The sequence below is a fragment of the Lepus europaeus genome, chromosome 3 (assembly GCF_033115175.1).
Source record: "Lepus europaeus isolate LE1 chromosome 3, mLepTim1.pri, whole genome shotgun sequence".
In the NCBI taxonomy this organism is placed as follows: Eukaryota; Metazoa; Chordata; class Mammalia; order Lagomorpha; family Leporidae; genus Lepus; species Lepus europaeus.
The window spans coordinates 38936553-38964255 of NC_084829.1; the positions used below are offsets into that span (position 1 = coordinate 38936553).

The 27703-nt window shown below is 42.1% G+C and overlaps 1 protein-coding gene across 2 annotated transcripts in view; it reads right to left on the reverse strand.

Moving 5' to 3' along the window:
• Nucleotides 1-27703, reverse strand: part of BTBD9 (BTB domain containing 9) — a 453793-nt gene that overhangs the window by 393630 nt on the left and 32460 nt on the right. Inside the window, exons 1-4 of one of the 2 annotated variants that reach the window (XM_062186049.1) lie at nt 24176-24271; nt 12385-12596; nt 9045-9408; nt 7237-7501 (exon numbers count right to left, since the gene is read on the reverse strand). In XM_062186049.1, coding sequence (XP_062042033.1) covers nt 7237-7501; nt 9045-9408; nt 12385-12569 — 814 coding nt within the window. In that variant the 5' untranslated portion in view covers nt 12570-12596; nt 24176-24271. Of the gene's footprint in view, nt 1-7236; nt 7502-9044; nt 9409-12384; nt 12597-24175; nt 24272-27703 lie in introns of those variants that run through there. The other variant, XM_062186048.1, reaches the window with a different exon arrangement.

Sequence of the window (27703 nt, forward strand, 5' to 3'; positions counted from 1 at the left end):
GCGAGGGTCCAACAAGAGAGAGATAGCTCTTCCATCCACTGGTTCACTCTCCAGATGGCTGCAACAGCTGGAGCTGTGCCGATCTGAAGCCAAGAGCCAGGAGTTTTTTCCAGATCTCTCACTCAGGTGGCAGGGGCCCAAGGACTTGGGCCATCTACTACTTTCCCAGGCCATAGCAGAGAGCTGGATCAGAAGTGGAGCAGCCAGGACACTTGCATGGGCGCCCATATGGGATGCTGGCACTACAAGTGGCGGCTTTACTCATTATGCCACGTCGACCCCCCCAGAAGATTTTTTTTTTTTTAAGATAGAGTTATGGAGAGAGATCTTCCATCCTCTTGTTCACTCCCCAAATGGCTGCAATGGCCAGAGTTGAGCCCATCTGAAGCCAGGAGCTTCTTCTGGGTCTCCCACGTGGGTGCAGGGGCCCAAGGACTTAGGCTATCTTTCACTGCTTTCCCAGGAACATTAACAAGGAGCTGGATCAGAAGTGGAACAGTTGGGACTTGAACCAGCACTCACATGGGATGCCAGTGCTGCAGGCTGGGGCTTTAACCCACTGCACCACAGCACTGGTCCCCAGTAGATGTTTTTAATGTATCAGAGATGGCTGGTCTTTATGGAAGGTTTTTGGACTCACTTGATGCATATATAATACGATGAGCATTTTTCTGTATAGCTGGTAAAAGGAAGTTAACTTTTTTTTTTTTTTTTTGACAGGCAGAGTGGATAGTGAGAGAGAGAGACAGAGAGAAAGGTCTTCCCCTTGCCGTTGGTTCACCCTCCAATGGCCGCCGCGGTAGCGCACTGCGGCCGGCGCACCACGCTGTTCCGATGGCAGGAGCCAGGTGCTTCTCCTGGTCTCCCATGGGGTGCAGGGCCCAAGCACCTGGGCCATCCTCCACTGCACTCCCTGGCCACAGCAGAGAGCTGGCCTGGAAGAGGGGCATCCGGGACAGGATCGGTGCCCCGACCGGGACTAGAACCCGGTGTGCCGGCGCCGCAAGGCGGAGGATTAGCCTGTTGAGCCACGGCGCCGGCCGGAAGTTAACTTTTTAATGAAATTTTTCTTTAGGACATTTGAGCTACCTATATCATTCCATTAACGTGTAGCTTTATCTTAGCTGTGGGAAGTTTCTATCTTGAAAGTTGGTGCTTTTTCTATTAAGGCCAAGTCATGTTTTTATTATGTATTTCAGGTTTTAGACTTTGGGATAGAGAATAGTGTCGGAACCTCGCCAGCAAAGGTCCAACACAGTCACGACACGGTCACTGTTCATCGGTTCTCAAGGAACTTTTACTTGTGGGGGCAAAAGGAAAGTGGAGAGAGGAGAAAAGAGGAGGGGCTGCGCAGTAGCGGCCGCGGTGGCCCACCCAGATCCCAATGTCCCTTTATGCGGATATCGTCCAATCAGATGAAAGGGTCCGTTATAGCCTCAGGTCGAAAATTCATCTGTTTCACCTGGTTCTTCCTAGTTGTTTATGCAGAGTCCATCCTGCATAAACATCTTATGCATAAGCATCCTGCATAAACACCTGGTTCCTCCTAGTTGTTTATGCAGAGTTCATTCTGTTTCAACTGTTTCACCTGGTTGTTTTCGTAGGCCTTGTGGTCGACCGATTGCTGCAAACCATGTAGATGAGGAGGTTCTCACAGGTGGCCAGCCTGTGGTTCCCCACATCTATCTCTCTCTCTCTCTCTCTCTCTCTCTCTCACCTCTGCCTCTCTGAACTCTGCCTTTCAAATAAATAAATAAATAAATAAATAAATCTTTTAAAAAAATCTTCTAGGGGTTGGCACAGTGGCACAATGGATTAAAGCCCTGGCCTGAAGCACCGGCATCCCATACGGGTGCCAGTTCTAGTCCTTGCTGCTCCTCTTCTGATCCAGCTCTCTGCTATGGCCTGGGAAAGCAGTAGAAGATGGCCCAAGTCCTTGGGCCCCTGCACCCACATGGGAGATCCGGAAGAATCTCCTGGCTCCTTGCTTTGGATCAGCACAGCTGCAGCCATTGCGGCCATCTAGGGAGTGAACCAATGGATGGAAGACCTCTCTCTCTGTCTCTACCTCTCTCTGTAACTCTGTCTTTCAAATAAATAAAATAAATATTTAAAAAAGAAAAAATCTTAATCCTCTTTTTAAGGAGGAAAAAAAAAATTTGTAATTTGGGAAAAGCTTTAGGATATGTAGCTCTAAGAATTAAACCTTCCAGTAACCAATGATAATGAACTCAAAGAAAAAGCATTATTATCTATGCCCTAGTCCCAAGATAGAACCTTTCTGCACTTCATGAAAAGTTCCCAAAGACACAAAACAAATATCCATGGAAGAGCAAAAAAATAAACAAATCCTGTCAACAATTTCAAAATAAGCATGCATATCTTTCCAAATCATCAACCCAGGAACAGTTTTTAAATTCTATGTATAGAATATTCATATATATGAATATATTCATAATATAATATATGAATTCATATATATGAATTCATATATTCATATATATATGAATGATTTTATTTATTTATTTGACAGAGTTACAGACCATGAGAGAGACAGGTCTTCCTTCTGTTGGTTCACTCTCCAAATGGCCGCAATGGCTGGAGCTGCACCAATCCGAAGCCAGGAGCCAGGTGCTTCTTCCTGGTCTCCTATGTGGGTGCAGGGGCCCAAGCACTTGGGCCATCCTCCACTGCTATCCCAGGCCACAGCAGAGAGCTGGACTGGAAGAGGAGCAACCAGGACTAGAACCAGCACCACATGGGATGCCGGCGCCGCAAGCGGAGGATTAACCTAGTGCGCCATGGTGCCAGCCCCTTAAATTCTATATATTTTAATTTTTTTGAAGATTTATTGATTTGAAAGGCAGAGCTACAGTGAGAGAGACAATGAGAGATCTTCCATCCACTGGTTCAATCCCCAAATGGCTACAACAGCAGAGGTTGGACCAGGCTGAAGCCAGGAGCCAAGATTTCCATCTGGGTTTCCCACGTGAGCGGCAGGGGTCCAAGTACTTGGGCCATCTTCCACTGCTTTCCCAGGCACATTAGCAGGGAGCCGGATTCAAAGTGGAGCCGCTAGAACTTGAACCACATGGGATCCCAGCGTCACAGGCAGCAGCTTAACAAGCTACACCACTACAATGGCCCTGATTTAGGAATTTTAGATCCTTTTTGATTTAACAATGAAAAAAAATCTTATAAAACAATGAAATGAATGTTTGGATAACATTTACTTAGAAAATAATCTATTTTTAAGGATTTGATAGGAAAGTGTTGTATTATTGATGTTACAATTTATATACTTTTTAAAAAAAGATTTATGCATTTATCTGAAAGACTGAGTTACAGAGAAAAAAAAGAAGAAACAGAGATCTTCCATCTCTGGTTCACTCCTAAATTGGCCACAACACTAAAGCTGGGCTGGTCCAAAGTCAGGAGCCAGGAGTTTCTTTTGGGTCTCCCATGCGGGTGCTGGGGCCCAAGCACTTGGTCCATCTTTCACTGCTTTCCCAGGCACATTATCAGGGAGCTGGATAAGAAGTGGAGCAGCTGGGACTAGAACCAACATCCATATGCTGGCACTGCATGTGGCAGCTTTACCTGGTACACCACAGTGCCGGCCCCTATTCATATATTCTGAAGGATAGGAAAAACAGTTTGCTATTCAATTACTATTCAAGTTTATAGGTTAGATAAAAGACTTCCAAACATTTAAAATCTTCTTGAGCTCCCCCTAAGTTACCCCAAAATACAGGATTTAATGTTGATGAGCAACAATCACAGTAAGTTTATCATTCCAAAACCAAGTTCCTCAACTAGTTGATTCCTTTTTCACCAGTAATTTTGTGGGCTTATTAAAATCCAAATCTTACACATATACTGACAAGTTATGAGAACTATGTGAAATGTCCAAAATAGCTCCCTACTCCTGTTGCCAGGTCCCAAGCCTAGCCTTTAATGAATTCAATTCCTCTATCAGCACTTCAAATCACACCCAAGGTAAAATAGGAGCTTATATAAGAGAGGATTAAACAATGAGGATTTGTCTAAAAGTAATTAATCATTATATTGCTTCTCTACCATCCATCCTCCCACATTTTATCCAAGGCTGACTCTTGATTGGTATCATTCTCAGTACCTCCAATTATTTCCTGCATCTCTCCCAACCTGTTTTCTTTAAATATCATACTATGTCTCTACCACCGTTTCACCTGAATTCACCAACCACATAGTCAACACATAGTGTATACATTCTTCCCAAATATTCATGACCTAACTCCCCGTGTGGTCAGTCAGGCTTCTGTCCAGACCATTCAACAACTCACCACAATTTAGACCTAAAAATTTTCTCTCAGTTCTCATCCTCCTTGACCTCTGAGCACTGGGAGACATCAGTGACCCGAGCAACTATAAAAAAGTTCTCTCTCCTGATTGGCCTCCGTTATGTTCCTCTATCCCAATTGTCTTCCCCCTCTTCAGTCTTTTTCTACCTTAAGACTCCTGCCTATGGTTCTTCTCCAGTCTCGGGCTTTGGTCTTTACTTCTGCCTCTATGCTGTAGCCAGGGTTTTGACTGCTTTCTTAATACCAGCAAAATGTTTCCACTTCCCATTCACAAAGTGCCTGCTCTATACTACTCAATGTGTTAAAGACGAGGATACAATGATCAACAAGGCCTATCAAAACCATCTCCGCGTTCAAGGATCAAAGGTAAGTACACAAAAGTGTTTTAGAACACGATCAATATGGTAATTCCCACATTGTACAGATATGAAGAAGAACACATCAATAATGATATTATACCAATGGTTTCCTATATTGAGCATACAACACATTATTTGCACACATTATTTCAATTAATTGCTCATAATACCACATATTAAGAAACAAAACTAAATATTTAATACTAGATCATACAACTAACAAGTAACTAATTCAGGATCTGAAGTCAAACTTGGCACAAAACCTATGCCTTTTTGTCTATGTCCAGTGAAAAGATATCTAGATCTAATGAGTTAGGAGAAAAGTGTAGACCAAGGACAACTATTTAAGATCAATCATTATTTCAAGAGAATGTCTGAAGCCATGGTCAAGAAAAAAATCACTTAGGAAAATAACTAGCATGAGACAGAACTTAAAATTTAAATGTCCCCAAAACCTCTCAAACTCAATAAATCTAAAAGAAGCTCAAGCATCTTCTTTCAAAAAATTACCATATTTCATTAACTCTAAACCACATATTTTATAAATTTTAACACTTCTGAAATTGGGATGTAGATATCAAAATGTGTCATGACTTAACTGGAAGTACTGTTTTCTTTTTTAGTGGTACATAAAATAATGGCAACTCATTATTTCTGGCTTCTTAGATTTAAGAAAATATGGTAACCTTCTCCTAAAATTAATCCCCAAACTTAAATCCCTCAGATCACCAAGATCTATTTTTTTTTCCATTTTTTCTGCTACCACTCTGGCTTAAACTTGTATCAATATGTACAGATTAAATACCCTCTTCACTGGTCTCCCTGAATCCATTTGTTCCATATTATAAATCATCAAGTACAGCAACATGGATTAATCTTTCAAAACCACCACTGGGGGCCAGCTTGCAGCTCAGCAGGTTAAGCTGCCATTTGCAGCACCAGCATCCGATATTGGTAGCAGTTCAAGTCTCAGCTGCTCCACTTCCAATCCAGCTCCCTGCTATTACTCCTGGGAAAACAGCGGGAGATGACCCAAGTGCTTGGACCCCTGTGTCCACATGGGAGACCTGGAGGAACCTCCTGGCTTTGGCCTGTCCCAGCCTTAGCCCAACCCTGGCCGTTGCTGCCATTTAGAGAGTGAACCAGTGGATTGTAGGTCTCTCTCTCCTTTTCTCTCTGACTTTCAAATAAGTAAATGAATGAATCTTTAAAAAAAAAAAAAACAAAAACAAAAAAAACCACCATTGGCACACCATCTGTCCTATCTTAAATTTGCTCCTCATTGCATGTAAAGGAGATTCCAGTCTAGTTTCAAAGACTTCCAAGACTCAGCCTCAACTAACATTCACAACACTGACCTTCCTTTCTTATTACTCAACATAACCCTTCTTACTCTAATCAAGCTCTTCTGTTCACCATCCCAACAGCTTTAACCTCTATTAACCTCACCAGTCTTCGCATTTGAACTTCACCCAGTCCTTACGGCATTCACATAAAACTCCAGCTTCAAAACTCCCATGAAATCACCCTCAGTCACTCCTAGCCACTCCCTCTTCTGAAGTCCCACAGCTCGTCCCTCTTGAGCACTGTTACATTTAACTTTTCATGGGAATTTAAAGGATCAAAGGCAAAGATTGTGTTTTATACTTCAGCAGCATAGTTTAATGGCTTATTATACAGACTCTGGAGTCAAATTACATGCTTGACTCCCAGCACCCCACCTTTCTTTTTTTATTTTTTTTTTATTTTTTAATTTCATAAATGTGAATTTACAAAGTGCAACTTTTGTATTGTTGTGGCTCCCCTCCCCCAACCTCCCTCCCTCCCGTGGCCCTCCCCTCTCCCTCTCCCATCCCGCCCTTTATCGAGTTTCATTTTCAATTATCTTCATAAACTGAAGATCAACTTAGTATATACTAAGCAAGGATTTCAACAGGCCCAGCACGCCACCTTTCTGTGTGACCATGGGCAAGTTACTTAATCTCTCTGTGCCTCAGATTTTTATGTGTAAAATGGAGTTGTGAGAATTAAATGATCATGTGGAACCTGCTTGATATATAGTAAAGCACTCTTTAATTGTTAATTGCTATTATTTTCATTAGTGAGAAAACTCAGCACAAAAGTGCCAGAAATGCTACATAACTGCCAGTACCATGTCTGTGGTACTTAAAATAATCAGATACACAGCGGGTGCTTGGTACTCCTCTGATGGAGTGAGACAGGAAAGGGTCTTTTCAGGAGAAACAGCTTTTCAGGGAAGTGTCTACTTCCGACATTTAGGAGGGCAGCTGGAGAAGCTGACCAGGAGAGACAACAAATACTTTGTTTGGGGTCTCCAAAGGCTAATCAATCTGAGAATTAACTGGAAAATGACAGGGAAAGTCATCCCTGCAGAGCCATACGCTCATAGATACATATATAACCCACAAATACCCACACTACAGTTTCACAGCTAGAATTTTGTACTCAAGAAAGTAGCTGGCATAAGATACAAAAAAGGCCTCTCGGTGAGTTTGGGGTAAACAGGTACTTACTGAGCATGCCTCTGTAATTGAGGTCCATATCCCGGCTCTCTGATCGGACTTTAATAGCATCCAGAATGGCGTCAGGAGACAACAGTCCTGAAGGCCTCACCACATTCAGGAGTTCAGTGAGGCTCATCAGAGGTAAACGCACAGCCTGCATGATTTCAGCATGATCCTCCTTTGAGTTGTGCTTACACCAGTTTAACAAGGCTAAAAAAATATCTTTTTCAGGAGCTGCAAATGAATCTCTCAATACGATGTTTAAAAGTGCTGTCTGAAAAGGATAAAAAGAAAACAATCTAGTTATTATGGAGCCCAACCACACACATGACCAATCAGGAAAACCTTACAGAACTGCAAGATCGGCCGGCGCCGTGGCTCAACAGGCTAATCCTCCGCCTTGCGGCGCCGGCACACCGGGTTCTAGTCCCGGTCGGGGCACCGATCCTGTCCCGGTTGCCCCTCTTCCAGGCCAGCTCTCTGCTGTGGCCAGGGAGTGCAGTGGAGGATGGCCCAGGTGCTTGGGCCCTGCACCCCATGGGAGACCAGGAGAAGCACCTGGCTCCTGCCATCGGAACAGCGCGGTGCGCCGGCCGCAGCGCGCTACCGCGGCGGCCATTGGAGGGTGAACCAACGGCAAAGGAAGACCTTTCTCTCTGTCTCTCTCTCTCACTGTCCACTCTGCCTGTCAAAAATAAAAAAAAAAAAAAAAGAAGAACTGCAAGATCACTTCTATTTACACATTTAAGGAACCGTCAATCCACACAGACTCTTCGGGAGAATAGACATTTCTATATCTGGTATTTACAATTCAAGGTCTTTTTTTGCACAGCATTACTGCACTACCCCATTTGTTCGTCTCAGATCCCCAGCACAACTGGTACAATCCTCAAAGATTCCTGTTTTTAAAAATTAAGTAGGACGGGGTGGGTGTTGTGCAACAGATTAAGCAGCAGCTTGCAACAAATGCCAGCCCATACTGGAGTATCAAGTCCTGGCTATTCTGCTTCCTACCCAGCCTCCTGCTAATGCACCTGGCAAAGTAGCAGAAGATGCTCAAGTACATGGGCTCCTGCCACCTGTGTATAAGACCAGGATGGAGCTCCTGGCTCCAGGCTGGCACAGATCTAGCTGTTGCAGCCATTTGGGGGTGTGAAGCAGGCAGTGGAAGATCAACTACCCCACTCACTGTTTCTACTGTCCTACCTTTCAAATGAAAATAAATATTTTTTTAAAAAAGAAGTAGGATAATAAAAATCTGTTTCCATTCAAACAAAGACATGTAGTTTTTCACTAGTTTTTTTCTCATTAGAAATATCCACGTCCTAGGAGGAACACAGAGAAAAGGAAAGATAACCACAATCTAGAAAAAAATTTGAGTAGAATAGCTTTACTTTAACTAGAGTGAAGAATTTCGAGCCAACAAACGAAGGCAGTGGCTTAAATATGTCCAATGGTGCACAAGATCTGCTTTATGAATTTTCCTCTTGCTATAAGGAATTATTAGTTGCACTCTTTGCTAGAGAAATATGAAAAAGAAGTATGCAAAAGCACAAAGGCCCCTATTTGTTTGTCATCACGTTGAAAACAACCACTTAGCAGCACTCTTTTGGTACCAGAAGAACCTTAAGAGAAAACAAAACCAATCAGCATCTGTCTTATATGATCTAGAGTTCTAGCAGCCACAAATGACTAGACTAGACTATGTCTCCCATACAAATGACCTTTACTGTTGTATTCTTAGTCTGTTCCATACTTCTGTACAGGTATAAATAAATCAGTTCATGCCTATAAATTGCTTGTAGACAATGACACACCTTAGAAAGAGAGAGGAAACCTTCACTTGAGAGCACCTCCTGGGCATTTCTGTCCATAAACATGCAGCACATACAAGTTAACTTGGGAAGTGAGTAGAGACTGGCAACATCAAAAGTCATACAGACATTCTGAATGTTAAGTATGGTACAGAGATACTCAGAGGTAGAATCCTCCAGCTCTGGAAATCCATATTTATGAGCCAGGCTCAGAAAGTCCAGCAGCACCTCCTCCTTCTCATCTGTCAGCGTCGCCCGCCCTGTGTAGATGTATTTGAGCAGCATCGTGAACGCTTCCGCAGTGGTGTCTTGGAGAGGGATTTCTGCTTCAGGCTGAGATTCTCTCATTCCACCATACAGCAGTGCTCTGCACATGAAAGACGAGACACATGAGGCAGATCTAAGTCAGATCTGCTATAAAATACACAAAATAATGGTTATCAACAGTACACAAACATAAATGTATTCACTGACACAAAGATCCAGGTAAAGAAAGGCAACTGTCATTTTATTCCCCAAGAAAAAAGAATGACTTTAGAGCTCCTCTGAATTAATTTACTACTGATTGAACTAATGAGATACCCTGAGAGCTCAAGCTATGTAATAGACATTAAACAGAAAGATTTTAGAAAAAGTGATCTTTTTGAGAGAGACAAAACAATTTATAAAAAAAAATTTTTGTTGAAGGTCAATAAGGCAGTTTGAAAAGTCAAACTCATAGGAAAAGATGTAATGAGAAAAAACAAACAAAAAAATACCAGGCAGATACCATTCTCTACTGTTAGATTCACAGAAATTAAGAAACCAGTTCCCATCCCCTGCTGCAATAGAAATGGGGAAACAGTTTCACGTAGGCACTGCTCAGAGTATATATAAATGGGCCTGCACTGGACATTTAGTAATATCTATTCAAGTCTGTAGTGTACATACCCTTCAACTCAGCAATTTCTCTTTTAAGACTCAATTCTAGGGAAATAATACAGTAAAGATAAATGTAGGCTAAAACAGCAGATAAAATCTAAATGGCCATCAATAGGAATATGGTTGAAAAAACTGTGACATACACATTCTACACAGCCGTTAGAAAGACGAAGGGATCTGTCTTGGATCTTTCCCAGCATAAGCAGGTGAGCAAGGAAGGCTCAGTGTTTACTGTAAAAGTTTCTTCCTGGGCAGTTAGCTTATTCTTCTCTGGCAGTCCAGAGGTTTGTGACTCCAGCACTCAGGCCTCTCCTCAATGCTGACAGTTAACTCCCTTTGCATATGGAAAAGTGTCACAATGAGAATCTGCCTAGGACAGCTTTGTTAATGACTGAGCTTAACCTAGTGAGCCATTAGACATCACAAAGGTTCAATATTCACAAACAGACACCATGGGTAAAGTCAGTGAGGGAGATACGTTCCATTCACTCAATTGGTCTTCAAATTTCTAAAAGAATAAAGAGACCACCTTAAAGATAACCACATACAGTTTTATTTTTTAAGAGGGCAAGGTATATGGTATTAACAAATATTAAATATAAGGCTGAAAGGTTCTGATTAATAAAGAATGGATGCTCTAAAAAACACATTAGTAGTAAAGACTAGACCAAAATCAAGAAAAAGGGAGGGGCCAGCACAGAGGATTAAGCCATTTCCTGCAAAGTGTGGCATCCCATGAGTACCAGTATGAGTTCTGGTTTGAGTCCTGGTTGCCACACTTCCAATCTAGCTTCCTGCTAATTTGCCTGGGAAAGCAGCAAAAGATGGCCCAAAGGACTCAGGCCCCTGCCACCCACTTGGGAAACCCAGATAAAGCTCCCATCTCCTGGCTTCAGCCTGGCCCAGCTCCAGTTGTTGCAGCTACATGGTGAGTGAACCAGTGGAGGGAAAGTCTCTCTCTCTCTCTCTCTCTCTCTCTCTCTCTCTCTCTGTAACTCTGCCTTTCACATAAATAACAAACCTTTTTTTTAAAAAAGTAGTTTAAAACAGAGGTTGGTAATAAAACAGAGAATGTTGTCTAGAACTCTTTAGCAGACTCCTTTCTTCAAAGCACCTGGTTTCACCTATAGGTTTTTCACCTGTACAAAATGAGAAGCCCTGAAATGTCCCTAGGGGATTACAGGAGTTCTAGTTAGTGAGAAAATGTTTCTAAGACACATTTATGATGCTGGGTGCTGTTGTTTTTCTACCTTGGTTAATTCTTATTGTAAAATTCAGATTGAAGTTTTCACAGAAGGTATCTGAGATTTTCTCTAAGCTATTGGCATCTCCATTTTTAGACAGCATTAAGTTTCCTGGGCAACTCTGTAATTCTATGGACTATTTATCCTTGTTTAAAAAAAATCCATTATCAAGATAAATTATAACTCAGATAATAATTCAGTGATAATTCCTTTTTAAATACTTGGTAATATAATTAAAAGTTGAGTTTAATATTTATAACCTTGTAAATTAAAGATGTAACAATAGCTGCATGTAAGTGGAATTTTTACATCAAATACATACTGCATATAGTCTTATTTCTAATATAACCATAAACTTAGTCTCAGCCAATATTGAAGTTTAATTTGCGCTTGTCAAACTGCATGTCTCCGAGAGATCTGTTGGGTTATCTACAGGTCTTGTGCCTCAGTAGTCTGAAACCAAGCAGCGTACATGTTCATGTAGAGCAAGCTGTCTACACAACAAGAAGTCCATCTTCCAGTCAGTTTAAGCCCATCTTTCAGAATCAGTTTAAGCTCCAATAGTCACCAAATGGGAGGAAAAGGTGAGAGCCACAAAGGCTCAGCCTCAAAAATATTCTTGAGACCTGGAAAATGGCTGATTGGGCACTGTCTGGCTTGAGACATTTTCTTAACCCCTTAATTTTTTTAAAGATTTATTTATTTATTTGAAAGGCAGAGAGAGAGAGACCTTCCATCCATGGGTTCGTTCCCCAAATGGCCGCAACAAGCAGGGCTGGGCCAGGCTGAAGCCAGGAGCTTCTTCCAGATCTCCTAAGTGGGTGCAGCAGACCAAGCACTTGGGCCATCTTCCTCTGCTAATCTCAGGCGTATTAACGGCAAGCTGGGTCAGAAGCGGAACAGCCGGGATTCAAACCAGCACCCATATGGGATGCTGGCACTGCAGGTGGAGACTTAACTTTCTATGCCACCAGTACCAACCCTAACCACTTAATTCTAGGATGGCTCATAAAGGAGCCATTCTCAAAAATTTAACACATAGTCAACAAAGATGAAGTTCTTAGAGATGTTAGACTGAAGAATTGCTAGAATTTGTCATTATGCTTAGTTATATCCTTTTCAAAGTAGAATATTTTCTACCAGTAACATGAATCTTCAAAGAAGTATTATACACTTACCGAAAATATTGGCACCTGGCTGCTAAAATTACCCTGTGGGCAGGAAAACGCTTTTTTTCCACAACAAATGTGACGTCGCCATATTCTTCCCCAATCAACAAGGCACCAATATGTTCAGACAAAATGTGCACGTGATCAATTTCCCCGACTGCAGTGAAGGGGCGAAGAGGATGGCTGTTACTCATCTTGTGGAGCAGACGATAGTCGCTGATCTATTGTATGAAGAATGAGTGAGTGTTAGCGGGCGGGGAAAGCACACTTAGAAAATCGCATGCCAAAAACACAGCTAAGTAAGTGCTTTTAAAAAAATCTCAAGAAGTTCATTATTAACTCAAGAAGTATCATTATTAACCTGTTTATTCTGAGAAGCAATTCATCCTGCTTGCATTCCCTGCCTTATCAAACCAAGAAGAGAAAAATGCAGTCTTTGAACACCAGTACCACCTGGAGTCATCGCAATCTAGAAGGCTGAGCCCAGATACAGGTCACATACCCCTTACAGTACCTCAAGAAAAGGAAAATAAACCACCAGCATAACTCTCCTGTTAGCATACATTTATTTAGTAAGGTTAGGAAAAATCATTCAGGTGTAGACCTAGGCCTAAATTACAAAAAGAAAAACAATTTATGTCATAAGGAATTTTGGTCTGAAACCACCTTAAATATTTTATAAACAATTACAACCTTTTGGAGTCACAAAACTAACCTAGCATTTGTTAATCAAAATTTACAGTAGCATCCTAACCCCTTCCCAAAACAAGAATAATTCTAACATTTTTCTCAAGATTGTATCTCCCATTCCAAACTTACAGTTCTGGTGATCGAGCTACCAATATTTATCAGAACATTACATTTACCTCAGTTCCAGGCAATGCTGTGCTTTAATACACAATGCCTCCCTACACAAGTAAGGTAAATGAATGAACATGCGTATGCTCCAATAAAACTATTTAGAGAAGAGCCAGCATTGGCCTGCGGGCCAGTCTGCCAACCCAAGAACTAAGTGTACTCTAGACAAAGAACGGTTCAGATGGTTTTTTGCTTGTTTTCACTAGGTTACCCAGTTGATGCTCAAAACAACATGGTCATTTCCTATGTTGGCCTTGAAATTCTGGAAACTACTAGAACTTGACTTCAAAATCCGATTCCTTTCAACAGGAACACACACATCACTATCCTCTGTTTCAATGACAGTACAGGATTCTAACCCAAACAGGTTCATTCCCAGGGAGAAAAGATGAAATGCATTTTCTCTGCAAATATGTTCTCTGATATAATAATCTGTTAATATTTTATCTAGGTCATGGCTAAGACTTTAATCGTTGACTAAATGACTCTTGACGAATAATGACTGAATTTTGGTTAATCAGCTTAGGAGGGAAATTTATAGTTCTTAAACTGACACATCATAAACAGTAATACTTTATATGTAAACATCTCAATAGATTCTCAAGATCTTTGCTTCTCAATATTTATAATTTCATTTTGCTGAATTTACATTTTAATTACGTTTCACTAAGAGGAAACATAAAGAGAATATTGCTGGGTACAGAAAATAGCCCCTTAATATAGAATAAACAGTTTTATTGGTATATAGAAATACTTTTAGACCAGTGGTTCTCAATGATATTGTCACACACTGGAATCATGAGGAGCTTTAAAAAGGGAGAAAACAGAAATGACACCTCAGTCCCACTCATCAGAAATTTTTATTTAAATAGATCTGGAATGGGACTCAGGCTCTGGAATCAACTCTCCAAAGTAATTCTAATGAGCAGCCTGGAAAAGAGCCACTGAATTAGGCTTCTGTAAGTTTACATCCCGTATTAGGTAGCTGAAAAGTATACAAATGAAATATCCCCCTGAAAAAACTCATTTAGGATATGATTCTATTTTGAAAATATAGGCAGATGGTGCTAACAAAGGTGCAAACGATGCTAACAAAGTTAGCCATGCCACAGTTTATTCACAGCTTGCTTTCCACCAATGGGCTAGCGATAGTTTGGGGCTAACCCATTTGTCTAACAAATGGCATGTTTTAGAAACTACACATTGGAGACACCAAGATGGCAGAATAGGGAGGGAACTTACTGCTCTAGTCTAGGGAAGATAGTTTAAAAAAAAGTGGAGAGAGTTCAATTTCAGAGAAGAGTTAGGGAGAAAACAGCAAAGGAAACTCCACCCAAATCAGAGGAACTGTGGATCTATGCGGAGGGTGTGGACATAAAATACTGGAAAAAAAGAACTAAGTAAAAGGATGTACAACAAAGCGGATCGATGCTAAGGACAGATGAGTATTATGAAAAATAATTAAGTCCTCAAATTAAAAGGCCAAAGGAGAAAAGAATCATAATTAGCTCAATAAAAGTCAAAATACCTTTCTAAACATCTATTACCAAGTTTATTTTTTAAAAAGTTTTAACGGAATAGGTTTAAAAGGATACTTCTTAACTTGATACATATATACAGCCTAACAGATGAAAGCACGTAGATACCAATAAAATACCGTAAATGTTCAGAAATGAGACAGGCATGTTTGCTCTTAGCACTATTAAACATGTTTAGGAACAAAGACAATGTGGGGCAGGTGTTTTGTATGGTAGCTAAGGCACCACTTGGGAGGGGCTGGTGCTGTGGCATAGCAGGTTAAGCCTTTGCCTGTGATGCAGGCATCCCATACGGGCGCCAGTTCCTGTCCTAGCTGTTCCACTTGGGATCCAGCACCCTGCCTGGGAAAGCAGTAGAGGATGGCCCAAGTGCTTGGGCCCCTACACCCACATGGGAGACCCAGGAGAAGCTCCTGGCTCCTGGCTTTGGATTGGCCCAGCTCTGACCATTAAGACCATTTAGGGAGTGAACCAGCAGATGAAAGATCTCTCTCTCTCTGCAGCCATCTGGGGAATGAACCAAAGGATGGAAGATTGTGTGTGTGTGTCTGTGTGTGTGTATCTCTCTCTCTCTCTCTCTCTAACTCTGCCTTTCAAATAATTTTAAAAAATAAATAAATATTTAACAACAACAATGGATACCACTTGGGACACCTGCATCCCATATCAGAGTGCCAGGGTTTGAGTTCTGGCTCTGATTCTGATTCTAGCCACCGGCTAATAATGGCTCAAGTAGTTGGATCCCTGCCACCCACACAGGAGAATCAGACAGAGTTACATACAGGCTTTGGCCCAGCCTAGCATTTGGAAAGTGAACCAATGGATGGGAGATCTCTGCCTGTCTCTCTGCCTTTCAAAAAAAATGGAAATTTTAAAAAGAAAACAAAAAGTAAATGCATGAGGAAACAAATAGGCAAAATAATCACTATATGTAGATAATGACTGCCCATATGAAAAATCCATGAGAATAAATTGAAAAAAGTTAGAGAAAATAGGGAGGGTCACTGAGCTAACTGTATAAAATAATCTTATGAAAATATATAGCATACTTCCATGTCAAAAACAGCCAGCTAGACCACATGAGGGAAAAGATTTATAATTTAGAACTATAAAACAGGACATGTAAAAGAAAAAATAAAACTAGTAAAGGGTTTAAGAAAAATAAATGAAGACACATATAAGTGGTATTCAAAAAGTTCAAGGAAATTCTACGTTCTATGAATGGATTTTGAAAATTTTTTGCACCACAATAAATTTATCTTTTAATTCAGTTTTCCATGAATTTTTCTAAGTTTCCTTGTACACTCTTTGGAATCAGAAAGATGCAATATTGTAAAGATAGCAATCATCCCCAAATCACCATATAAAAATATATTTAATGTTTATTGTACTTTATATTGTGAAAAATTTAGTAATAAAATCTTCAGAAAACAAAATCTAACAAAACATTCTTGATAGGCATACACAGGTTAAACTGCTGGTTGTTAAAGACAGCATCCGGTATCAGAGCGCCAGTTTAAGTCCCAGGCTGCTTCACTTCCAATCCAGCTCCCGGCTAAAGCACCTGGGAAGGCAGCAAAGGCCCTCTGCCAACCATGTGGGAGACTGGATATATTTCTGGGCTCCTGGCTTTGACCCAGCCCAGACCTGGCTGTTATACCCATGGGAGAATGAACCAGTGGACAGATCTTTCTCTCTCCTTCTCTGTCACTCCACAATTCAGGTAAATAAACCTTTTTTTTTTTTTAAAGCAAATAACAAAAAATGTCAGAAAGACAGCTCACAATAACTAGTTTAGAAACAAACTAAAGGATACATAGGAATTCATTATACAATGTAGATTTTCAATTCAATGGAAGAAAACATGTTTGTTTTCAATAAAATATATAGACCAACTAACTTGAAAATAGTAAACTGGACATTCACACAAGAATATAAAATTAGTGGCTGGCGCTGCGGTATAGCAGGTAAAGCTGCTGCCTGCAGTGCCAGCATCTCATATGGGTGCTAGTTGGAGTCCCAGCTGCTTTACTTCTGATCCAGCTCTCTGCTATGGCCTGGGAAAGCAGCAGAAAATGGCCAAATCCTTGGGCCCCTGCAGCCACATGGGAGACCCAGAAGAAGCTCCTGGGTTCATTCAGATCGGCTCAGCTCTGGCCGTGGTGGCCATCTGGGGAGTGAACCAGTGGATAGAAGGTCTGTCTGTCTCTCTCTCTCTCTCTATGCCTCTGCCTCTCTGTAATACTGCCTTTCAAATAAATAAATAAATCTTTTAAAAAATAAAAAATTAAACACATCTGGATGTCAGCTTCAGCAATTATTGTAATAGCAAAAATGTAGGGGAAAAATCTAAATGCCCATTTAATGGTTACCGGTCAAACCATCATCAATGGTACATCTATACAACAACAACAATAAAAAATAGATAGATACTTCAAAGATACTAAAGTTATAAGAGATTTAAAAATAATAAAGTTAGGCCGATGCCGCGGCTCACTAGGCTAATCCTCTGCCTTGTGGCGCCAGCACACCGGGTTCTAGTCCCGGTCAGGGCACCGATCCTGTCCCGGTTGCCCCTCTTCCAGGCCAGCTCTCTGCTGTGGCCAGGGAGTGCAGTGGAGGATGGCCCAAGTGCTTGGGCCCTGCACCCCATGGGAGACCAGGAGAAGCACCTGGCTCCTGCCATCGGAACAGCGCGGTGCGCCGGCTGCAGCGCGCCTACCGCGGCGGCCATTGGAGGGTGAACCAACGGTAAAAAGGAAGACCTTTCTCTCTCTCTCTCTCTCTCACTGTCCACTCTGCCTGTCAAAAAAAATAATAATAATAATAAAGTTAGATACCAATGACATTGAAGAAATATTAAATATATGAATTTACATGCAAAAAGGCAAGCTAGACTAATAAAATATTTTATTTAAATAACAGAATAATCACTGATAAAGTAGGAATTTATACCAAATAATTAACCAGAGTTAATCCAATGGACTAGCACATTACATATTTCCATAATGTTTAAACATTTTATAATAATGCTTTATTTGTATTTAAGTATAAACAAATACTTCAGAGTGTCTGGCTTCTAAAATTACAAAATAATTGGTTTATGTATGAGAGAACTCGTGTTTTAATTTGCCATAACCAGCAGTACCTGATTTAGTGAAGAAGGCAGAAATGGCAGAGGGATTATATATTATCACAAAAGGTAAAAAATTTCATAAACTTCTAAGGCAAGGACAAAAAGTTCATTATGCTGAAAGAGGCAATTTAAAAAGTTCATTACAGGGCCAGCGCTGTGGCATAATGAATTAACTGCTGCCTGGGATGCTGGCAACCCATATGGCCACTGGTTCGATTCCCAGCTGCTCCACTTCCAATCCAGCTCCCTGGTAATGCACTTGGGAAAGCAGTGCAGGATGGCCCAAGTACTTGAATGAAGCTCCTGGCTTCGGCTCAGCCCTGGACGTTGTATCCATTTGGGAAGTGAAACAGTAAAGACCTCTCTCCCTCTATCCCCTACCTGCTCTGTAACTCTACCTTTCAAATAAAATAAACAATAAATCTTAAAGAAAAAAAGTTCATTTTACTAAGATAGGTATATCAGATACCTGGTAACACAGATCATTAGGACTCTCACCTGAGGCACCCAACTAAAGCCCTTCACCTAAGAGATTTTCTAGACTCAAAGGCATATTTTCTAGGAAGTACTTTTTTAAAAAAAGATTTATTTATTTGAAAGTCAGAGTTACACAGAGCAGAGGAAGATTGGCTGCAATTGGCTGCAACAGCCAGAGATGTGCCGATACGAAACCAGGAGCCAAGAGCCTCTTCCGGGTCTTCCATGCGGGTGCAGAGGCCCAAAGACTTGGGCCATCCTCCACTGCCTTCCCAGGCCATAGCAGAGACCTGGATCAGAAGTAGAACAGCCAGGTCTCAAATCGGCACCCATATGGGATGCCAGTTCTGCAGGCCAGGGCGTTAACCCGCTGCACCACAGCGCCTGCCCGGAAGCAAAGTAGTCTGAGATTTGCTGCTGATAATTGTCCTGGAGTCTAAACTTGCTAATCTTCACAGAATGGGTCAAGAGTTATCTGTTCACTCAAGCTGCTCCTTCAAAGTTGGGGGAAGAAAAATAGGAAGGCAGGGGGAATAAGGACTTACTCTAAAAGACAACAAGAATATCTCAACCAAGAAATGGTACCTTTCACGGCACCATACATAATTATTAGGTGAGGATTGGTCAACCTCGCTGTTATAGCTTTGCTAGTCCTATCCCATGATTCAGTTCCCGCATGTTGGAGTCTCTTCTGTGCAGCGACATTAGGCTTCACCCTGGCAGGGACTCTCCACAGCAGGTTTGAACCTATCACTGCCTTAGTGGAGACTTCTTGCAGTGATTCCACTCCTGCAACTACGCTCTGTCTAGGCCCCAGGTTGTCTGAAGCATCCTTTGAAATCTACATTGACGCCTCCATGTGTGCATGTTTCTGCTGGTCTCTGCCCACATGCCTACTCTCTGAGGCTACACATTATGTCTGTAGCTTTCCCAGACTTTTCTGGCACACCACTTGTGAAATGAAACCCCAATACAGTACCTCTGATGCAGACACTAGACACTGTCAGGTCATAGCCTTCCCCAGACTCTCAGATCCACTACCCATGCCCCCATCCCACAACCTTGAGCTTGAAGTTTCCTTGTTCTTCCTTTAGGACTGCAAGTCAACCCCTTACTAAAAATTATCTTACTGAGAGGGAGTGATGCAGCCCAATCAACAGGTTCCCTGATCACAGACTCATGAGGTCATTTATCTCATCTATAGAAAACATTTTGACATTTGGTTTTATCTTGAGTTCCAAGAATCCTAGGCCCTGAACAAGTTATCTACCACCTGACTGACCGAAGCACACTTTGCCATCCTCTGAATTTCCAAAAGAACATGAAACTGCTGACAGATCAAGGGAGGGTCGTGAACAATGGGAACCATCCAGGACCTGGACATGAGGTAAACCTGCACCTCTCAATCTCAACTTCAACTTACAAGGGCCTGTATCCCAAACTCCTTGAGGAGCTTGAGAATTCAACAACAGCTGCCCAGCTTCTTGGCTCTGCACTAAATACCTACTTTGCAATAAATATCTGTTTTCTCCCACCACCCCAATGTCAGTGAGTGGCTTGCTGTGCACTGGGTGAGCAGACTTAGGCTTTGAGGGTTCTGCAACACCTGCAGCTTTTCTCAGCAGTGTCACATTGCTGGCACCTCAGCGTTTCTAGGGTGTCCACTGTGGATTCACTCCCATAGTCCCACTAGGCATGGCCCCATCAGGATCTCCATGAAGGGACCTGCACTCTGCATTACAACTCATCCTGGCTTCCCAGGCTTTCCTTTGAAATCTGGGTGGAAGCTTCCATCACCACATTAACTCTTGTGTTATTAAGTCCTGTAAAACTGATGTGTGCAGGGAGGTATCCAGGAGAAGTTAAGGACTGCACTGCCCAAACACCACCCAATTCCATGCTGATCCAACATGGCACACCCACTCCTCACCATACACCTGAACCTCACTTCCCATCATGCACCAAATGCCAAGACGTTGCCTAGATTCCAGCAAGTGCACCAGATACCATGAGACTCCTATGGATCCCCAGGTATGCTACAGCTCCACACTGAATTCCACCTCCTTTGACTATTCAGTTAGGCCCTGCCCCCACCACCACCTCTACCTTATAAAAACACTACCCAAAATCTTGAAAACTGCAATACTCATTTTCTCCTGAGGTGGTCCAGTCTGAATATGTACTTTCTCTTTGTCTTAAAATAAATCTTACATTCCTGCTCCCCTTTATCTACATCTCCTCCTTGAAGTCTTTAAGATTATTTATTTGAGAGGCAGTTACAGACAGAGATGGAGAGAAACAGCAAAATCTTCCACCTGCTGGTTCATTCCCCAAATGGCCACAACAGCCAGAGCCAGGCCAATGTCAAGTCAGGAGCCAGGAGCTTCTTCCAAGTCTCCTTAGTGGGTGCAGGGGCCCAAGTACTTGAGCTATCTTCCACTGCTTTCCCAGGGCCATTAGTAGGGAGCTGGATCAGAAGTGGAGCAGCTGGGACTCAAACGGGTGCCCATATGGGATGCTGGTACCACAGGCAGAGGCCTAACCTACCACACCACAGCGCAGGCCCCATCCTTGAAGTCTTTCATCCATGAGGACAAGAGCCTGACACAGATCTAGTAGAGGGGAGGGGTCTGTCACCAGGCCTGCTGCCAGCAGAAGCTCCACCTAGATCTGCTTGATTCTTGGCAGTAGCAACTTCAGAGTACTTTGCTGGCAAGCCAGAATCCAAAGCTGGCCCTGCGCAAACAGAGCTACCTAGGACTCTTTCTTAAGGATTCTACTCCAGAAGAAATAAATTTGCACTTCTAGGTCTCTGATTGGAAATGTGATGTTGCAAGCTGCCTCAAAGACAGGGTCTTTCTTCCATGTCCGCCCACTAACGCAGGGCTCCCTTTCACAGGAACTAATCTCTTTAGCAAGTGGTTTCTCCACTCTGCCTTCCTGTCCCAAACAATCTTTTACTTCTTTTCTTTTATGCGTGACTGTGAATTTTCCAAATCTTTCCACTCTGTTTTACTCCTGGTTCTCACTGTGAAACTTACTAACAGTGGCCAGTAACACCCATGCTGCAGCTTTAATACTTTGCTGCACTGCAATCTTAACAAACTAGTCTACCACCTTCAAGCTCAGCCTTCCACAAAGTCTCAGAGGAACACATAATACAGCCATATTCCTTGCCACAGTGTACCAAGGGCAGCCTTTAGTCCAGTTTCAAGAAGATCCACATTTGCTTCTGAAACCTCACCAGAATGGCCTGCAGTGTCCAAACCTCTACCAGCATTCTGGTCTTCTAAGCCCTCATCAGAATCACCCATAGCACTCAGAGCATTCTCAGCCTTCTCCTGCTCCTCTGCCAACCTTTTCCAATAAGCCAAGGGCTCCTCCACAGGGTTCATACTAACAACCCCAATTCTGTTACCAATTCACTGTATTTGTCAGCTTTTCACTACGTTAACTGAAACACCTGAGAAGAGCTAATTACAAGGGAAGGTGGCTTATTTCTTTCTTTTTTTTTTTTTTTTTAAATTTATTTTTTGACAGGCAGAGTAGATAGAGAGAGACAGAGAGAAAGGTCTTCCTTTTTGCCGTTGGTTCACCCTCCAGTGGCCGCTGTGGCTGGCGCATCGCGCTGATCTGAAGCCAGGAGCCAGGCACTTCTCCCGGTCTCCCATGCGGGTGCAGGGCCCAAGCACTTGGGCCATCCTCCACTGCCTTCCCAGGCCACAGCAGAGAGCTGGCCTGGAAGAGGGGCAACCGGGATAGAATCCGGCGCCCCAACCGGGACTAGAACCCGGTGTGCCGGCGCGACAAGGCGGAGGATTAGCCTGTTAAGCCACGGCGCCGGCAAGGGAAGGTGGCTTATTTCAATGAACAGTTTTGGAGGTTCACAGTCCAAGACTGAGTGACCCATTAGTATGGATTCTAGTAAGGGTGTCAGAACTCAAGTGGAGGGAAGACACTTAGTCAGCCTGGAAAAAGAGAGAGACAGAGAGAGAGAGAGGGAGGGAGGGAGAGAGAGAAACACAAGCACAGCTAGGCCCAGCTTGGTTTATAACCAACCCTCTTACAAAAACTACCTTCTGAGGCATCCCCCTCCCACTGATCTAAGACTTCCCACTAGGACCACTTCCCAGAAATTAATTGGATCAAGCCTCCACCCTTAATCCATCAACACAAGACTTTGGGATTTAGACATCTGCATGACCTGGGGAGCCAATTCCTGTTCAAACCAGAGCAGCTAACTTTTGTGAATTCAAATGCATCAAAAATCAAAAAAATAACAACAGCAGCAGTACTAGCCTGAGAGTTATCACCTGTTTATTATGCAGTAAGAAACTCATACCCATTTGCTGCATCCAAAATAATAAACAATGTCCATCAATAACGTAACAGCACCATATGTACTTCATAATGCTGTAATGTTATAATTGCCTCTCAAGGAGGAATAAACCAAGCTGACATAAATATAAATTTCTTCACTTACAGTGCATTTCCAAGAGAACAGTATACAAACTTTACCTTAGCAAGGGCTAACTACATTATTCTAGAACTAAACTTTATTCTCCAGGGTTTAATCAGGAAACAGTCAAAGAGCAAATTTCCACAAGGTGGGGTGCCAGTGAGTCCTTGAATAGTCTGAGTCTCCCCTGGGAAGCCCTCTCCACCCCACATATTTCCACACCGAAAGTCCTTTATGGGAAAAAAGACCTTCTGCTCTTTAATTGCAAAACATAAATGATCTTTCTCTTGAGGAAAGAGATGGCATTTACAAGCATATGGTTTAGCAATTCCTTTCTGCTCTTGGTACCCAGGTGGTGTGTAATTTGAAGTAGTATTCCTTCAACTTTAAATTACTATCACTTGGGGAGATAAGTGATGTCCTTTCTGCATCTTAAACACTAAAAAAAAAACAAAAATGCATTCTACTTTCTACTAAGGAGGATACTCCACTTCTTTTGAGACATACTCTACCCTTGTCAAAATTCTGAATAAACAGGCAGAGAATGACCACAGTGTAGATGTAACCTTGATCCTGACACTATACAAATCCAGTTATAAGCCTTGGAGAAGAGTAATACCACCCTGGCAATAAAATGCTATAGCAAGAAATATATAGAGCTCCCATGACAGGATTCTTGATCTGTCTTTTCCTTTGGGAATGACTGAACAACATTTCCAGTCCAGCTCCAGCTCTTATCAGTCTATGATTTTATATGTTTGTAAATGCTTACAGACATGATCAGCTATGAACACTCAAGAACTGTATCATGACAAAAATAGTTGACAAGACTATTTTGCCAAGAGTGCACATAACTCCATTTTCCAATTACTACATCAATTCTCCACTTCTTTGCCAGATTTAGTTTGTAGATTTAGCTTCTAAATCTACATATCATTTGTTTGATAAAAGAACTACTAAGCTCTCTCTATAACACAAGCTAAATAGCACAGGATACTAATCCAAAGATTAGCAAAAGTATCTCCGAAAGAACTCATTTTCTACTAAGGGAGGCAGGACTAGATGACAAATAATGTCAATTTTAGAACTAATAGGCCATGAATTTATGATTTTTCAGAAAGCCAAGTATAAGCACCATACCAAAATAACTACAAAAATGCTAAATAGAACATTAAATGAGCAGGCACTCAGAAAATTATTATATTCTTGTATCAGGGTAAGAGTTAATTGATATAGTATTCAAATCATTGGCTACTTGCTTTCCAAAACAAGGTGCTCATACCCCAGAGACAGTGTAAAATAAACCACAAGGATTTGATAAGAAAACATTACCTCGGGCCGGCGCCGTGGCTTAACAGGCTAATCCTCCGCCTAGCGGCGCCGGCACACCAGGTTCTAGTCCCGGTTGGGGCGCCGGATTCTATCCCAGTTGCCCCTCTTCCAGGCCAGCTCTCTGCTATGGCCCGGGAAGGCAGTGGAGGATGGCCCAAGTGCTTGGGCCCTGCACCCGCATGGGAGACCAGGAGAAACACCTGGCTCCTGGCTTCAGATCAGCACGATGCGCCGGCCGCAGCGGCCATTGGAGGGTGAACCAACGGCAAAAAGGAAGACCTTCTGTCTCTCTCTCTCACTATCCACTCTGCCTGTCAAAAAAAGAAAAAGAAAAAAGAAAAAAAAAAACATTACCTCTTCTACTGATTTATTTCTATCCTAGAAAAATGAGAAAAAGGTTAACCTTTATTAATATTTACTATGTAGATGGACATTACCTTCTCATGATCTGCATGTCAAAAAAGAGTCACTTGCAAGAGAAATTGGTGTCTTAAGAGAAAAGTAAGGATGCCACAAACAGGCATGGCTAAAGGCAGCACACTGACTTGTTTACAAGAAGTGTTACGTGTGCCTGCTTCTTAAGTTTTCCAAAAGCTATCTAGTTATAATTAACTTATCACTCACAAAATGACAACTGGATTAAAAAGGCTCCTGCAAGGAAACCACTCACTGAAGACAATGTAACACTGCTAGCACAACCAAATAATACAATGACCAATATGACAATTCTATTCCTAGAAATCAGATTTTAACAAAGTGATCCCCAAATTTGAAATAAGACCATTTGAAACATACATTATAACAATGTACCTCAAACAAAAGGCACTAAAATGTTTTTGAGTAAGCAAATGTCTGTTGGATGTTTTAAACCATAAACAACTTTAAAAGAAAATGAAAGGGCCAGCGTTAAGGTGCAGCAAGCTAAGCTGCTGCATGCGATGCTTGCCCCATACCAACTCCGGGTTCAAGTCCTCGCTGTTCCCCTTCCGATCCATCTTCTCTGCTAATGCACCAAGTACCTGGTCCAAGTACTTGGGCCCCTGCCACCATGTGAGAGATCCAGATGGAGTTACAGGCCTTTGGCCTTGCCCAGCCCTGGCTATTGCAGTCATTCGGGAAGTGAACCAGTGGATGGAAGATAGATTAATTCCCATTCTCATTCTCATTCTCTCTTTCTCTCTCTCTCTCATCTCTCTCTCTCTCCTTTCCCCCCTCCTTCTCTCCCTCTATCTTTCAAATAAATACAATAAAATAAATCTTTTAAAAGAGAATTATAATCTAGTAGCAAATTACCTTGAAGTAAGAACACTGTATTAGCTTTTTGTCACAGACAGTCCAACATTATAAAGGAGAAGGTTTATTTTGACTCATGGGTTTTATTTTTTTTAATTCTAGTTGATTGAGAACAGAAAGAGAGAGGACAGATAGGCCAACAGACTGAACTTTCATCTGCAGGTTCACTCCCCAGATGCCTGTGTCAGCCAGGGCTGGGCTGAAGCTGGGAGCCAGAAACTCAATTCAGGTCTCCCACCTGGGTGACAGGCACACAAGCACTTCAGCCATCACCTGCTGCTGCTGCCTTCCAGGGTAAGCATTAGCAATAAGCTGGAATTGGTAGTATAGCCAGGACCCAAACCCAGGCACTCAGAAATAGGATGCAGGCATACCAAATAGCATCTTAATCGCTATGCCAAATGCCTGCCCTCGCTCAGCTCACAATCCAAGATGCAGCAGACCCCACTGTTAGGCCTCTGATGTCAGTGCTCCTGCTTAGCAGAGTCCTGTGGTGACACAGGGCATTCCACGGAGAAGGACAGGAAATGCACCTGACTCTGTATAAAGCTGCCAGGACTCAATCCAATATAATCACTTCCCAAATGCCCTGCCTCCAAATCCCATAACTAGATTAAGTTTCCATACTCTTAGTACAAAGGACATAAAAATTTGGGAACCAGATTGCATAAGTTCAGGTACTAAACCATATTCAAACCATAGAAGGCAAAGAAAATATTTCTCACCTACTAATAATGGTTACTATTTATTGAGGACTTACTACAAGCCAGCATAGTCCTAACCACTTTATACACATCATCTTATTTAATATTCACAAAACTGAATTATAAACTTTTTAAATTCCCATTTTATGGGTAGAAAATTGAAACACAGACAAGATCAGCTAACTTGCCCAAGGTCACAGCCAATAAACAGCAGATTCAAACCAGGTTCTGTCAAAGTCCTAAACTTATAAGAGATATGGCTATAGAGGCATGGAAGAAAACAGACATGATTCATGACTGCCTGACCTGCCAACTAGCTCCTGAGATGATTTCTCAAACTTCAACATTCTCTATTCAAACCAGGTAAACAGGCTTCAGGTGGTCAGAATGAAGCACCATTTTTCAAATCAGCTTTTGAATGGCCAAGTAGTCATCTGCTATACTAAAATGGGAAGAATAATTCATATTTGAACTGCAATTTAAAGTTCAACCAGGGTCAGTGCTGTGGCACAGCAGGTTAATGCCCTGGCCTGAAGTGTCAGCATCCCATATGGGCACCGGTTCGAGTCCCAGCTGCTCCACTTTTGATCCAGCTCTCTGCTATGGCCTGGAAAAGCAATAGAAAATGGCCCAAGTCCATAGGCGCCTGCACCCGTGTGGGAGACCCAGAAGATTGCTCCTGGCTCCTGGCTTTGGATAGGCACAGCTCCGGCCATTGCAGCCAATTGGGGAGTGAACCAGCGGATGGAAAACCTTTCTGTCTCGACCTCTCTTTGTAACTCTTTCAAATAAATAAATAAATCTTTAAAAAAGTAAAAATAAAGTTCAACCATGCTAAATGAAGAAACTCAAAGTCTGGTTACTGAAAATTTACAGAACCAGAATAGTGGGTTTTTTTTAAAAAAAATATATACTTATGTATTTGAAAGGGAGAGAGAGGTTGAGGAGAGAGAGAGAGGAAGCGGGGGGGGGGGGGGGGGGGACTTCCATCTGCTGGTTCATTCCCCAAATGGCCACAACAGCAAGAGCCAGGCCAAGCCAAAGCCAGGAGTCAGGAGTCTCCTCTGGGTCTCCCACATGGGTACAGGGGCCCAAGTCCTAGGTGATCTTCCATTGTTTTCTCAGGCACGCCAGCAGGAAGCTGGATTGGGAGTGCAGCAGCCAGGACTCAAATGGTGCCATATGGAATGCTAGCACTGCAGATGGAGGCCTAGCCTTCTATGCCACAGTGTGGGCCCCAGAACACTGTTATTACAAATATATATATCAATATACACTACAGGGTTAACTAGTCAACCTATACCAAATTTAAATGATAAGGCTAAACCATACTTTATAATGAAAAAAAAAATAACACCTTATATGCCCAACTCAATTTATATTGATAATATGTTTTTCCCCAAAACATTAAATAACTATAACTTACTCATATTCACGTGTGGGACAGGAGATTTGCAATGGTGCTACATATTGCATAGTAGCCAGATTTCTTAAGAGTACTAAATCAGAATCCCTTATAAACTAATATTAT